The sequence below is a fragment of the Podarcis melisellensis genome (genome assembly GCF_964234715.1).
Source record: "Podarcis melisellensis genome assembly, chromosome: Z".
In the NCBI taxonomy this organism is placed as follows: domain Eukaryota; kingdom Metazoa; phylum Chordata; class Lepidosauria; order Squamata; family Lacertidae; genus Podarcis; species Podarcis melisellensis.
Genome location: NC_138547.1, coordinates 3,356,057 through 3,370,308, shown reverse-complemented (window position 1 = coordinate 3,370,308; position 14,252 = coordinate 3,356,057). Strand labels below are relative to the sequence as shown.

Below are 14,252 nucleotides of genomic sequence, written 5' to 3'. Positions count from 1 at the left end.
GACGGGAATTATAGTCCAACAGTATCTGGAAGGGCACACACATGTTCGTTGAGGCTGTTGGGAATTGTAGTCCAAAACATCTAGAGGCTAGCAGATTGACAATGGTACATGAGTTAGTTCTCAAGAGATAGAGAGGCTGTGAACTCTCAGATTTTCAGCACTGGACAGCATGGGCACTAACAGCATGGGCAATGATTAGTGACTGTGGGATTTGTAGTTCAGCAACATCTAGAGGCCCTTTGGGGTGTAAGCATATACTAGTCCTTGGTACGTAAAGCAGACTGTGCTAATAGCCTAAATATAACTATCTGGGCTTGAGGCTAATAAATGGGTAGTTTGCAAGAAGCACAGAGTTATGTAGATAACAGTATGAATGTTCAGTCAGTCGTTTCTGGATTCACTGCTGTAGCTGTGTACTGGAAACAACAATGCTTGCTGTTTTAAATTGGTGGCTTCATTTTATTTTCTAGGTTTTCCCCTTCTTTCAGGAGTGGAGTAATTGTCACAACTCAAAAAAACGCATCACCAGAATCTGACACTCTCCTGCTAACTGTATGTAATTGTACCACGTAGCATAAGTTAGCCATAGTGCAAATTTTTAAGAAGGGGTTGTCTCGCAGCAAGAACGGAATGTATGCTAGGCTATATGTATTCATAGATGGTCACTAGAGAAGTTATCAAAACACTCTAGCGGTCATTAAATGGAGGCAGGGAATGGCATTTACACTTTGTGAAGGTATGTACTGAGGTAAGGTACAAACATAGTTTAAGATGTAAAGAGTTTTATATACAGAGTTTCTATTCCAGGCATTCCACTCATAGTTGAAATACAATGTTTTAGGTTAATCCTAGAAAAATAATGGGTATTTAGTTTAGCGTCTGTATTCCAGAGTGTTTTATTGAGTAGTTTTTTTTAAAAAAATGAAGGTGAGCGGGAGCATGCACAGCTGCTTGATTAGCATATTCTCAAAATCTCTTGGACACAATGCACAAGATCATAAGATGCTCTTTGGAGACAGTGATCTGGTTTGGAGGCAGTGTAGTTTAGCTGTTAAACCTTAGCATGGGATGGGAACTTTCGGTCCTCCAGACATTGCTGAATCACAACTCCCATCAGCCCCAGTAAAAATGGCCAGGGGTGATAGTTATAATTCAGCAACATTTGAAGGGATAGAGGTTCCCCACAGCTGCTTTTGCATGATGAGAATAAACAGCAGTGAACCTGAGACTTGCATGCTCCCCTGCCTTCTTGTCTAGGAATTTGGAAGTTTCTGCAGCTTGATTTGCCATCTAAACTAACAAACTGTGGAGAATTTCAACTATGGCTTGTTCAGAATAAATCAGCTTCAAACCATGGAGGTGACTTGTTAAAACAAACCATATTTAAACAATCACAGTTAAGTGACACACTAACTATGAACAACATGTTTTTTAAAAAAGCCACAGTTTCCAGACTCCCTTTAAACTTGTTTTAAATTCCTTTGTACGTTGGTCAGATGGCTGTGTGATCAAGTGGGCTTCAAAGCAGTTGCATGTTCCTACCCAACAGAGCTACACATCCTTGTTTTTTTATTTAAAAAAACTTGGGTCCAAGGAACAGTTGTTATTTCCGGTCTACTTATTCACAGGTCCTTTTTCCATTGTATTGAATGCCCTTTCCCAGTTATCGGAGAAGAACCATGAAGAGCCGCTCCACAACTCCCCCTTTGCACGTCCATGTGGATGAAAATACCCCTGTCCATGTCCATATTAAAAAGGGTCAGAAAACACCACCACCTGCAAAATCCCAGGTATGAGTGTGCAGCTGGGTGTTTGTAGGGGCTCTATCATGAAAGCCCCAGCCCCCAGAAGCACCAGTGAAAACCCAGCCCTCTTCCTACCTTGCAAAAGAAGAGCAGGCCCAAATGGTTTGTTTGCTTTACTTTGCAGCTCTTGTCACATTGTGTAGATGCACAAAATTTGCTTTTTCTTTTTACTGCTCTGGCTTGTGCTCATGGGTGCCATATCTTCCTGCTGAAAGACTGTTTTTGTTTAGTGCTTCCTTCAAAATCAATACCACTTCCTCCCATTAATACAAATTTCTATTTGAAGTCTTATACATTAATTAAGGAAATAATTGGGGGGGGGGGTAGGATGGCAAATGTCATGGCAGAAAGGGGATTTTTTCCAAGCTGTGCTGAAATTAAAATGTTTGTCCAGTTTACATTTCATGGTAAACCAAATTTGGTTTGTTTTGCTCCTTTTCGCTAGTGCACAGTCCTCCATACACCAGCAGCGGTTTAGTCATGCTGGCCACTTGACCCAGAAAGCTGTTTGCGGACAAACTCTGGCTCCCTTGGCCTGAAAAGCGAGTCGAGCGCTACACCCCATAGTTGCCTTTGACTGGACTTAACCGTCCAGGGGTCCTTTACCTTTACCTAGTGCATGAAAAAAGCAAACTGTGTTCCTTACCAGGGATGGTGGTTTGCTTTGCTCAAAAGACAAGTCAGTAAGCTAAGAACAAACCTCGGCTTTATCCATCAAGATTTATGGAGAGCAAAACAAATCAAGAAAGCTGGTTCAGCTAATGCTGAGCTATTGATTTGTTTCTCCCTAGTGCTTGTGGGGAGAGGAATAGTGGGTGCAATGAACTCATGCCCAGTAAACCATCCACTGTCTGGCAACTTGGGTACTCCAAACCAGCAGAAACAGTGGAACCTATGCATTTACCATGGAGAATGAAACTTGTATAATCCCTAAACAACGTTACACCCCACAGCTGAAGAGCAAACCAACAGCTAATTACCGCATTTTTCGCTCTATAAGACGCACTAGACCATAAGACGCACCTAGTTTTTGGAGGAGGAAAACAAGAAAAAAAATATTCTGAATCTCAGAAGCCAGAACAGCAAGAGGGATCGCTGCGCAGTGAAAGCAGCAATCCCTCTTGCTGTTCTGGCTTCTGGGATAGCTGCACAGCCTGCATTCGCTCCATAAGACGCACACACATTTCCCCTGACTTTTAAGGAAGGAAAAAGTGAGTCTTATAGAGCAAAAAATACGGTAATCAAAAACAGCAAGCCCACAACTTAGGTGGGGGGTTACTTTCTGGGGATCACACCTAAAGTCAAAATTGTGTATAGTCAAAACCCATTAGGTTCAGTGATGTGTGGGATTACCAAAGTCATTTTTCCTGGAGCCCCACCCACTTTCTGCCCCCTTTAAAATTTATTCCCCCCCCCCATGTGTGTAAAGTTGAACATGCACAAGTTAAATGTGTGTATGCTGTGGGCTTTAATTAACAGAGCTGCCAAAATTGGTGCAGTTGAGTTGAGTTTAATGCCCTATCAATTTTAGCACATTCTCATGCCCAAAGCACCTTGTTGAATCTTTCTTAACACATGCAAATATTGTGGGCCACAGGAGAATTGTAATTTCATCTAGTCATGTGAAACACCTTCTGTTGTCTGCGATTCTGTTGTCTACATACATGCGTTTTGGCCCAAGGCCTTTCAGCAGTAAAGGTCACTTTCAAAGATGTATTGCAGCCTACCCATTCAGCATCTTCAGGTTCCTGGTAAGTCCTGTAGCAGGTGGCCCTGTGATCAGATGCAGAATCATGCGTTTCCAATTCACACAATCAGTACTTTGCTGCAGCTGTGACCTAAATCTTTCCTACCATACACTAGATCTAATCTTCCCAGGGTAACTAAGGCCCACCTTGCATCATAAGAGACTAAGAGACATGATGATGTCATAATGATGCTGACTGACAAAGAATAAAGCTGCTTTCAGGGGTACCATACTCCTCGCTATGCGGTACCTATATTTCTTTTTCCTGAGCATGGTTACTGAGACTGCACTGTGATGTAGAATGTGAAGCCTTTTTCGTGGTACAGTTTGTTGGAATAGTTTTGTTGGGGGCTTCCAGTTTTGTTGCACGAATTTTAGGGGTGGAAGTAATCTCAGCAAGTGTTTTGGGCAACTAAAACAATATACTACTTCTCTCTCTCTCTGCCCCCCTCTCCCCCATCCTCACAGCAAAAGCACAAGCAGAAAATGAAAGGGGATACCGTGAATGTGCGCCGCAGTGTTCGAGTAAAAACCAAAGTCCCCTGGATGCCCCCAGGCAAAACATCTTGCCGAGAGTCATCATACAAGTGGGAGGTAGGACAGCTGCTGTTTCTTTTGCAGCCTAATAACAGGCCTTTTCAGAAGCTGAACTGGGAAGAAGTTGATGCTCAGTCATAGAGCGCATGCTTTGTGTGCGGAAGGTCCCAGGTGTGCTGAAGCATTCCTGGCTGAAATCCTGTAGAGCAGAGGTTTTCAACCTTTTTGAGTTCATGGCTCTCTTGACCAACTACATTCTTTCTGCGGCTCCCCTGTGGGGAAACACGCTCAGAGCCTCAGAAGTCCAGTTATGTCCCCCCTTGCCCCTTGGAGACTGGCCTGAGGTGAACAAGAGGCCAGCATCTTACCTTGGAAGACAGCAGTGGCAGTAGCAGGTGCCGCCGGACCTGCATGGCAGAAAGACTCCCCTTTGGCGTTGGGCACTCAGCTCCCAGGCAGGCATTGCACACAGCAAGCACAACAAAGGCCAGCACAATGCCTGCCTGGTCTCCCACTTGTCTGTGCATTCCCAACAGCAAGGGCTCCCTTGTCCGCTAACTTGTTTACTCCGAGACTGCCTCAGCTCCTGGCAACCAGCACCCCCTGGCCAGCCCCAGAAGCACCATTCACTTGTGGAGATTGTAGCCAAGACCATTGCAACAAACAGCTGTACAAGTCTTTGGGCATCAGAAAAGGTAGGGAAGGAAAGACAGACAGAGGCCAGTGTTGCCAGCGGCACCCCTGACCATCATTCAAGGCACTCTAGGGTGCCACGGCACACTGGTTGAAAACCACTGCTATAGAGCATGTTGGGCAGTTCTGAGCTAGATGGACAAACTGTCTGTCTCTGTATAGGCAGCTTTTCATGTTGGCCACCTTGCCAACAGTTATTATTTATTAAATTTTTTATACTGCCCTCCAAGGATCACAGGGTGGTTTACCGTATAAAAACAGAAAAATACATAACGTAAGAAACGAAAACAATAACTCTTCACACCCTTTAACTAGGTGCTGCCTGGCCTCCTGGCCCTGTTTAAAAGGCCATAGATGGTTTAATCATCCAAAGGCCTGATTATAGAGGAATGTTTTTGCTCAGCACCTAGTTGATTCTCTGGCTTCCCATGCTCAGGAGCTATATGTACCCACCCCCAGGATTTCCCCCAGGAAAAGCTTGGGAATGAGCCTCGGGTTTTTAAAAGAGACGTTTGCTTTTATGAAAGTGTTGTTCTTGTTTTTAATATATAGAACAAAAAACTAAGTAAAATAAATCATTGGGTTGTAACTTCCTGTGGTATACGACCACAGGGAGCATTAATGGCTACGAATAAGATCTATTTATTTTGGTACATGGGTTTGGGTTTGAGGATTGTGAAAAGACAGTGGAATTTTGGGGGTCTAGGTCTGTATTTTGGGACAGGAGGATGAATCTTCAGTGCAAATGCTTTGGTATGAAAATCTTCTTGCACTGTGATGGGGCATTCCCTTTCCCTTGTGTAAAGGAGATGAAGGTTTGTGACAGCCACCATAATCTTCAAGACTCTGGTTCAGCTATGGAGCTTCTGTGCTCCATCTGCTCCTCTTGCACCCTGCTTGCCCTGGGTGCAAGAAAAACCACAGAACTGTGATTAAAAAGTTAGCAGTAACCGAGTTAATTCAGCAGTAATAACTATTGAGATATAGAAAATGAGAAAATGAAAAGATAGGGATTAATTAGAATATGTAGTGGAAAAGAAAATCATGAAGTGAACCATGGAAAGGGCAGGGGGGGGAGTCAAAATTAAATGTCATTTGGTATTTAGATCATCATTCAGTGTACTTATTGTAAAATGAAAATGATAGACTTCTCTGTGACCCTTCCCCTCCGCTGGGAGATGGGAATCATTCGAATGGTCTGCCCTGCCGCTTAGTGGATCCAAAGGGTTTCCAGAGAGTGGTAGGGGATGTTTTATCCCATGTTGATGGCCTTTCCGCTGATTCCCTGGTGTCCCACTAGAATGCGGAGTTAACCAGGGCTGTCAACTGTCTGGCTCTAAAGTGCCCTCTTTGATTGCATGGATCCTGGACAGCCCTGTGGTTTTCCCCAGAGCTGAGGGCAATGAAGCAATTGCTGAGATGACTATAGCACCAGTGTCAGAAAACTCATTCTGAATTGGACAGGACACAGGTTAGAGCTCAACATTGAGCCTACCAAGTGGCAATAGCAACAGCAAAGACTTTCTTCACCACCTCTATTGCATCTGCAGAGAACAGCAGCAGGAGACACTTTCAGGTGGTTTGCAATCTAACCGCCTCCTTTGTCATTGGGGCCTGGTGAGGACCACAAAATCTCCTGCAATGATTTTGCTAAATTCTTTGCAGATAAAGTCACTCAGATTTGGAAAGAGGTAGACTCCACTGTGGGAGCAGGGCGGGCAGGAGAGTGCTAGAGTCCTGTTTAGTTAAGTTGCATGGGATCAGTTCCAATCTGTTACCTCCGAGGATGTGGACAGGCTGTTTGGATGAGTGAAACAGACCACCTGTCTCCTTGATCCTTGCCCATCCTGGCTAATCAAAGCGAGCCACGAAGGACTAGGGGATGGGCTCTGGGGGTGGTGAATGCTTCCCTCTGTGAAGGAGCCTTCCCAGACCCGTGGAAAGAGGTGGTTATTAAATGCTTCTTTAAAAACCATCTTTGGACCTGGCCGATATGACCAGCTATTGCCCAGTTTCAAATCTTTCATTCTTGGGCAAGGTGGTCGCTGAACAATGGGTGGTCACTGAACCACTCCAGGCACGCCTGGAGGATTAAAACCATTTAGACCCCTTCCAGTTGGGATTGAGGCCTCATCATGGGACTGAAATTGCCTTGGTCTCACTGGTTAGTGATCTCCAGTGGGCTAAGGATAGAGGTGAAAGCAGTTTCCTGGTCCTGCTGGATCTCTCAGCAACCTTCGATACCATCAACCATGACATCCTCCTGGACCGTCTAGAGGAGCTGGGAGTTGTGGGCAGTGCTATGCAGTGGTTCCGCTCCTTCCTCCTGAGTCATGTCCAGAAAGTGGTGTGGGGGGATCAGTGTTCAGACCCCTGGCCTCTTACTTGTGGGGTGCCTCAGGGCTCTGTCCTCTCCCCTGTGCTTTTTAACATCTACATGAAGCCGCTAGGAGATCATCAAGGGCTTTGGGCTGGGTGTTCATCAGTATGCAGATGATACTCAGCTCTACCTCTCCTTCAAATCAGAACCAGTGAGGACATTTAAGGTCCTGTGTGAGTGTTTGGAGGTGGCTGGCAGATGGATGGCAGCTAACAGATTGAGGATGAATTCTGACAAGACAGAACTACTGTTTTGGAGGACAGGAGGCGGGCAGGTGTGGAGGACTCCCTGGTCCTGAATGGGGTAACTGTGCCCCTGAAGGATCAGGTGTGCAACCTGGGAGTCATGTTGGACTCACAGCTGTCAGTGGGGGCACAGGTCAATTCTGTGTCCAGGGCAGCTGTCTACCAGCTCCATCTGGTACATAGGCTGAGACCCTACCTGCCTGCACACTGTCTCACCAGAGTGGTACATACTCTGGTTGTCTCCTGCGTGGACTACTGTCATGCGCTCTACCTTTGAAGGTGACTTGGAAACTACAACTAATCCAAGATGCAGCATCTAGACTGGTGAATGGGAGTGGCTGCCGGGACCATATAACACCTGTCCTAAAGGATCTTCATTGGCTCTCATTCGTTTCTGAGCACACTTCAAAGTGTTGGTGCTGACCTTTAAAGCCGTAAACCACCTTGACCCAGTATACTGAAGGAGTGTCTCCACCCCCACTGCTCAGCCTGGACACAAAGGTCCTGCTCCAAGGGTCTTCTGCTTGTTCCAGGCAGAGGCCTTCTCGGTAATGGCACCCACCTTGTGGAATGCCCTTCCTTCAGATGTCAAAGAGATAAAGAATTACACAACTTTTAGAAGACACCTGAAGGCAACCCTGTATTGGGAGGTTTTTAGTGCTTGATGTGTTAAAGCACTATATATGCTGTAAGCCAGACAGACTGTCTGGGGAAATCCAGCCAGATGTGTGCGGAATTGATCACATCTACTTGAGTGAAGTAATCTTCCAGTTCAGCATTTCCATTTTAACAATGGAGATGGGAGACTGACTCATGTTCTCTTCTTTGGTACAGTCCTGGAGGAGTGAGCGACATGGCATGACACCTAATTAAAAAGTCATCAGACCAAATAACTGAGGACCTGTCTGTTAATAGCTGTTTAACATGATATCTGAATTGTGGGGCTGCCCTTGAGAACAGGAGGGTGTGGAGGTTGGTGCAGAATGCAGCTGCTGGGTGGTGAGTGGGGCAGCCCCATGAAACCACTGCTGCCCCAGTCCAGAAAGCACTGCATTGGCTGCCGGTGAGCGACCGGGCTCAATTCATGGTGTTAGTACCAGCATATAAAATCCTGAATGGATTGGGATCAAGGACCTAAAAGAGCAATCATTCCTCTTTACCCAGGAGTTTGACATCTGAAAGACAGTTTTCCTGGCAACCCTGAGATCATGATGTTTTTAACTGTTTGTAGAATGATTTTTAAAAACAGTTTTTTTAGGATATTTTCTTCTTGTTGTTTTTTTTTTAAAAAAACACCTCTCATGAGAGGAAAGGTGTAAGAAGCAAAATAACAGCCTCTGTCCTATTCTCAATCAGGGACCAACCCATCGCCTGGAAATAACTCCTCCAGATTCAGATAAGTTACTGTCAGTGCTCCGCTTGAGTGATCTTTCAACAGACGAGGAGGACGCCATTCACTGCAAAATGGACAAGTACGAGAAGAAGATAGGGAGCTTAATGAACGTGGTGGGCACCTTGAAAAATGAGGTGAGGCAGTCAGAGTTGAGTTAATATTTCTTCTTCTTCCAATTCACGTTTGGAATTTTGTAGAAAATGATGTGGCACAACCCCCTTGTTAAAACGTCTTGTGGTGTTAGAGTGAATTGTGTGAAGATTTTTGCCCCATCCTTCCGCCAGTCAATTTCATTGTTTAAACCCGAGTTTGAAGAGGAAAGAGAGGTCACAGGGAACCTTTGGCACTCCTTACGTTGCTGGATTCCAATCCCATTATCCTTAACCACTGCCCATGTTGGCTGGGAGCGATGTGAGTTGGGCATCTGGAGGGTCTCAGGTTCCCCACCCCACCTATTCTGCCTTTTTTTTTTACCCTGTTTAAAAAAGACAGCAGAGAACAAGAAAAGGTGCCTGATGACAAGTTTTCCAAAGCTAGCAGAACAAAACAGCTATAGCAAAATTAGCAGGCTTCTATTAAGAGGATTGGGATGCGGGTGGCGCTGTGGGTTAAACCACAGAGCCTAGGACTTGCTGATCAGAAGGTCGGTGGTTCGAATCCCCACGACGGGGTGAGCTCCTGTTGCTCAGTCCCTCCTCCTGCCCACCTAGCAGTTTGAAAGCATGTCAAAGTGCAAGTAGATAAATAGGTACTGGTCTAGTGGGAAGGTAAACGGCATTTCCGTGCGCTGCTTTGGTTTGCCACATGACCCGGAAGCTGTACGCCGGCTCCCTCGGCCAGTAAAGTGAAATGAGCGCCGGAACCCCAGAGTTGGTCTTGACTGGACCTAATGGTCAGGGGTCCCTTTACCTTTATTAAGAGGATTATTGACTTGCTCTTCATGTTCAGTAATGGCTACCATATAAATTGGTATGATGTGTGTTGCCCTGTTCAATTGACATCCTCCAAATTGCAGCCCTGTAAGAATAAGACCTGGGGGCATTTAGTCTAGACGCTACGGTACGCTGTAACAATTGAACAGCTCCAAGTACAGGAGTTCCGTTCAGGTGACCAGTGTTCACTTTCTGCATTATTAGAGCCCACCTTCCTGTTGGGCAAAGCAGAATTTGTTCCACTTTGAATGGGCTGGATGAATGGGCAGAATTGTGATATTTCCTCTTTTACTAAAATCTTCCTAAATTTGTTGGCCAACGTGTTTTTATTTTCTGATATATTGTGGGTGAAATTTTTTTCTCTCTCTCTGTTGAATTTGTTAGATGTGTCCTCAGATCTGTCCTCAGATCAAAATGCCAAAGCGGGATGATGGGCGATGTGTGGCTAAGCGTCTCCTTGAAGAGCAAAAGGAAGAGCTGGACGAGGTCACTCAGGAACTGGTGGAGACAGAGCATGAGAACACTGTTCTCCGGCGCAATATTGAACGTATGAAGGAGGAGAAAGACCTTAGCATGTAATTAAGCCTTTGGCCCTTCCTATCTCTGTATATCACTGGGTTTGGGAGAGCAGCTGTGGGCAAAGCCCATGGCCCTTTACAATTTACAGGTGGTTGTAGTCGTGGGTTCTTATTCTCTCTTTTGAAGCAGGGTTATGATTTTTACACTTGGCCTCTTTCGTTGGGAGTAGCCTCGGTCTGCTTCAGAGCAGCAGGGCTTTCTTGGAATAACTGATGTGAACCATTGCAACCAAATATCCCTGACATAGCCAGGATTCAGCAGTATGGGTGGAAGCCGCTGAAAATGGCAACTGTATTGTATGCACTGTTAATCCTGCACCTGCTACTGTGGGGCCTGTGTCAAACCAGGGGAAATGCCCCCATTTGTCCCAGACAAGTGCTCATAAGCACCAGCAGAACTGTCAGTAGAGGGTCAAACTTCTCATGATAGACTGCAGCTCCTGGGCCGCTAAGAGCATTTGGAGGATGTGGTGTGACCTACACTTTCTGCTGTTGTTGTGATTATGTTGTTCAAGCTCAGTCTATAAACGTGGCAGAATCCTGAGGTTGGTAGGCTGTGCTTCTTCATGGTGAGAGGCAATGAATTCTATTACTTTAAGTAACTCCTTGGGATGTGGGTGGCGTTGTGGTCTAAATCACAGAGCCTAGGGCTTGCCGATCAGAAGGTCGGCGGTTCGAATCTCCGTGATGGGGTGAGCTCCCGTTGCTCAGTCCCAGTTCCTGTCAACCTAGCAGTTCGAAAGCACCTCAAAGTGCAAGTAGATAAATAGGTACCGCTCCGACGGGAAGGTAAAGTGTTTCTGTGCACTGCTCTGGTTTGCCAGATGCGGCTTAGTCATGCTGGCCACATGACCCGGAAAAACTGTCTGCGGAAAAACTGTCTGCGACAAATGTCGGCTCCCTCGGCCAGTAAAGCGAGATGAGCGCAGCAACCCCAGAGTCATTCGCGACTGGACTTGTCAGGGGTCCTTTACCTTTACCTGTTTACCTCCTTATAATTGTTTCAAGATTCCTTATACGTTTAAAACCGGCACATCAGGGGCGCAATCTCCAGCCTAGATTCTTTTCTAGCCTTTTTTTTACAAGGCATAGGGGATTTAATAAAATTTAGGCTAAAAAATGAATAAATAATAATAATATTTAAGGATTAACACATTATTCCTTTCCAGACTTCAGAAGCGGCACTTGATGCACGAGAAAGAATGCTTGATGTCCAAGCTAGTGGAGGCTGAGCTGGATGGAGCAGCTGCCGCCAAACAGATTAAGGCCCTGAAGGACGCTATCTGCAAACTAAAATCTGTATGTGCCAGTCCAGAGTAGTGCATAGAAGCAGCTTTTCAAAAGGTGGTGGTTGGGAGTATCCCCAAGGAGGAGCAGGCAGTTTCAGTGGGGAGTCTGGTGGCTTCCCTTGGTCTCTTGATTGGGAAAAGAGCAAAAGCGCGGCAGCCTGCTCCCCTGGCTGTTCCCAGGTGGTGTTGCTTAAGCTTGTCTAGATGTAAAAGGAAGATGAGGTGGTAACACAACATTGTGCACCACTTCAGAGTGCAGTGGATTTGGAGCCCCTGGAAAACAGTTCTGCTCATGAGACAGGGCATCCCTTGTGTCTTGGTTCTCTTTTTCTCCTGATGCACCCACTCCCACTCCAGAAATCCTATCCAGAGCACTGGGTGGACCCTCCTGAACAATAAAGGACCTGGCAGGGGAAACCGAAGGGAGAGTTGTAGGCCTGGGTGACATATTGATATATTGCTCAGGGCTGGTATGAGAGGGAGACCACGATGGTGGTTTCACTCAGCAGTTTATCATGGATGAAACTGCTGCCTCCTCTGCTACCAGCACCCAGCATGCTGAGGGGGAAACAAACTGCAGCTGGGCGTTGGAGGCAGAGGGACTCCAAAGTGGTGGCTGTTTCACCAGTGATATACCATCAGGTGAAACTGTCATCGTGGTCTGTTCCTCTCCCCGGCAGAGGGAGAAACAAGCTGCATCAGCGAGGCATGATATAGCTTGTTCCTCCGTTTGCTTCCTTAAACTGCTTGGCTGAAGAGTGCGCCTCTGCCCTCGCCTCAGCCAATCAGTTTTATGGAGCCCCTGACCTGTCACCGGCTCACACGAGCCAGGACTGGTGGGGGCTCTGTTATGTGCTCTCCAGCTGTGAGAGCCTCATTTCGGCTCCTGCTTGCCCGTGAGTAGGAGCATGATCGCGGCTGTTCAGATGGGGAGGTGCGGGCTCCATCACAGTTCTCCACTCAGGTGCATAGCTGTGTTCCCGTTAACGGAGATGTTGAAAGGAGCTCCCACTTGCCTGTTAGACTTGTCCCCATCTCCATTAGACTCCCCCCCGCTGCCTTGCGGATTTAGCCCAGAAGGGTGAGCTGTGTCTGTCTTCTCAGGGTGAACAACCATCCCACAAAGAGGCAGCGTGTCTGAGGGAGCTTTACAAAGGACCCCTCAAGGTTCCTGTTGCTCCCTGTTGGAGCTTGCTCAGCCCACTGTGGGCAGGAGCCTTTCCACCCTCCAGCTGATCATCAGGCTGGGGCCAGTTGCATTGGCCTCATCCTGTGAGGTGCTGGAGTCCAAAGCGCCTCAGCTGCCGTGGTGAGAGCTGCTGCAGTCTCACTGGCTGGGGCCAGTATAGCTTCTTTCAACATTGCAGTTTATTACCAAGTAGAGATGTTTGAGTGTTGGAAACCTAACATCACCCAGCCCTAGAGAGTTGGTACAAATTGCTTCATCTCCTCTTTTTGTTTTCAAATGCCACTGCTGGTTCTGAACTGCTTCAACTGAAGGAAGGACATCTGATTTCTGAAGGCACCTGTGGATTCAATTCAATAAGTTTTGAATCATCTGCTCCATAATAATAATAATAATAACAATAATAACAATAATAATAATTTATTATTTGTACCCCGCCCATCTGGTTGGGTTTCCCCAGCCACTCTGGGCGGCTTCCAACAAAGATGAAAGATACACTAAAATGTCATATATTAAAAACTTCCCTGAACAGGGCTGCCTTCAGATGTCTTCTGAATGTCAGGTAGATGTTTATCGCTTTGACATCTGATGGGAGGGTGTTCCACAGGGCGGGCGCCACTACCGAGAAGGCCCTCTGCCTGGTTCCCTGTAACTTGGCCTCTCGCAGTGAGGGAACCGCCAGAAGGCCCTCGACGCTGGACCTCAGTGTCCGGGCAGAACGATGGGCAGAACTGTTTTATTAAACAACTGCAAATAGATACACATCAAGGAGGGGGGTTCAGTCCCAGCCCTTTACCTGCTGTGCTGGTCTTTACAGTGTAGTTTTTTATTTGAGGAAGGGGGAGCCCCAAGTATATAATTTCTCCTCTGCTCATCCATCCTTCCACCTTGTTCTTATGTGTGTACAAACCAGACCCTCACAAATGAGGGCACCATGCTACCTACATAATGTATGTGTGTGTGAAAGAGGGGGGGCGACCTCTTTAGCTTCCAGGGCCAGATCCTTATCAGGAAGGGACTAAGAGAGGCAAGTCTTGCAAGCAAAGGAGGGAACTTCTCCAGTGCTCTGACTTTGCTTAGAAGGGAAGAAAGGTGAGATTTGCAAAAGCCTTTCAAGTACCCAATCTCAAGCTCCCACCTTTAATCCTGCTGCTTAGGCTGTGTGATCCTGTTCCCATTACAGCAGCAACAGAAGATTAAACTTTGTCCTCCTGCCTATTAGCTGATGTCACAAGCGATGCCAGCTGATGGGTAGATGGGCACAGTTTGTGGAAAAACTTGTGGCAAGCATGGTTTGAGTTAAAACCTGGCCAAGCTAAATTGTGCTCCTTGCATGGATGTAACAGTTGACTGCAGCAGTTCAGTATGTCTTCCGGTTCTCAAGATCCATATTAATATGGGTGCTAATTCCTTCTAGGAAACTGGCCTGCTGATTTTATTGACAGCAGAGGACACTGTTTAGTTCCC

General features: G+C 46.4%; 1 protein-coding gene and 1 long non-coding RNA gene across 6 annotated transcripts in view; one reads left to right on the top strand and one right to left on the bottom strand.

The window, feature by feature from the left end:
- Positions 1-3,668, bottom strand: part of LOC309361570 — a 21,769-nt gene extending 18,101 nt beyond the window's left edge. The window contains exons 1-2 of the long non-coding RNA XR_014164516.1: positions 3,533-3,668; positions 1,881-2,021 (exon numbers count right to left, since the gene is read on the bottom strand). This is a non-coding gene — a long non-coding RNA (uncharacterized lncRNA). The remainder of the gene's footprint in view (positions 1-1,880; positions 2,022-3,532) is intronic.
- Positions 1-14,252, top strand: part of ODF2 (outer dense fiber of sperm tails 2) — a 35,872-nt gene that overhangs the window by 526 nt on the left and 21,094 nt on the right. The window contains exons 2-7 of one of the 5 annotated variants that reach the window (XM_081896387.1): positions 471-552; positions 1,664-1,790; positions 4,021-4,146; positions 8,764-8,934; positions 10,117-10,307; positions 11,480-11,609. In XM_081896387.1, the coding sequence (XP_081752513.1) occupies positions 1,680-1,790; positions 4,021-4,146; positions 8,764-8,934; positions 10,117-10,307; positions 11,480-11,609 (729 nt within the window). In that variant the 5' untranslated portion in view covers positions 471-552; positions 1,664-1,679. Of the gene's footprint in view, positions 1-470; positions 553-1,628; positions 1,791-3,688; positions 3,873-4,020; positions 4,147-8,763; positions 8,935-10,116; positions 10,308-11,479; positions 11,610-14,252 lie in introns of those variants that run through there. The other 4 variants (XM_081896386.1, XM_081896385.1, XM_081896389.1 and 1 more) reach the window with 4 other exon arrangements.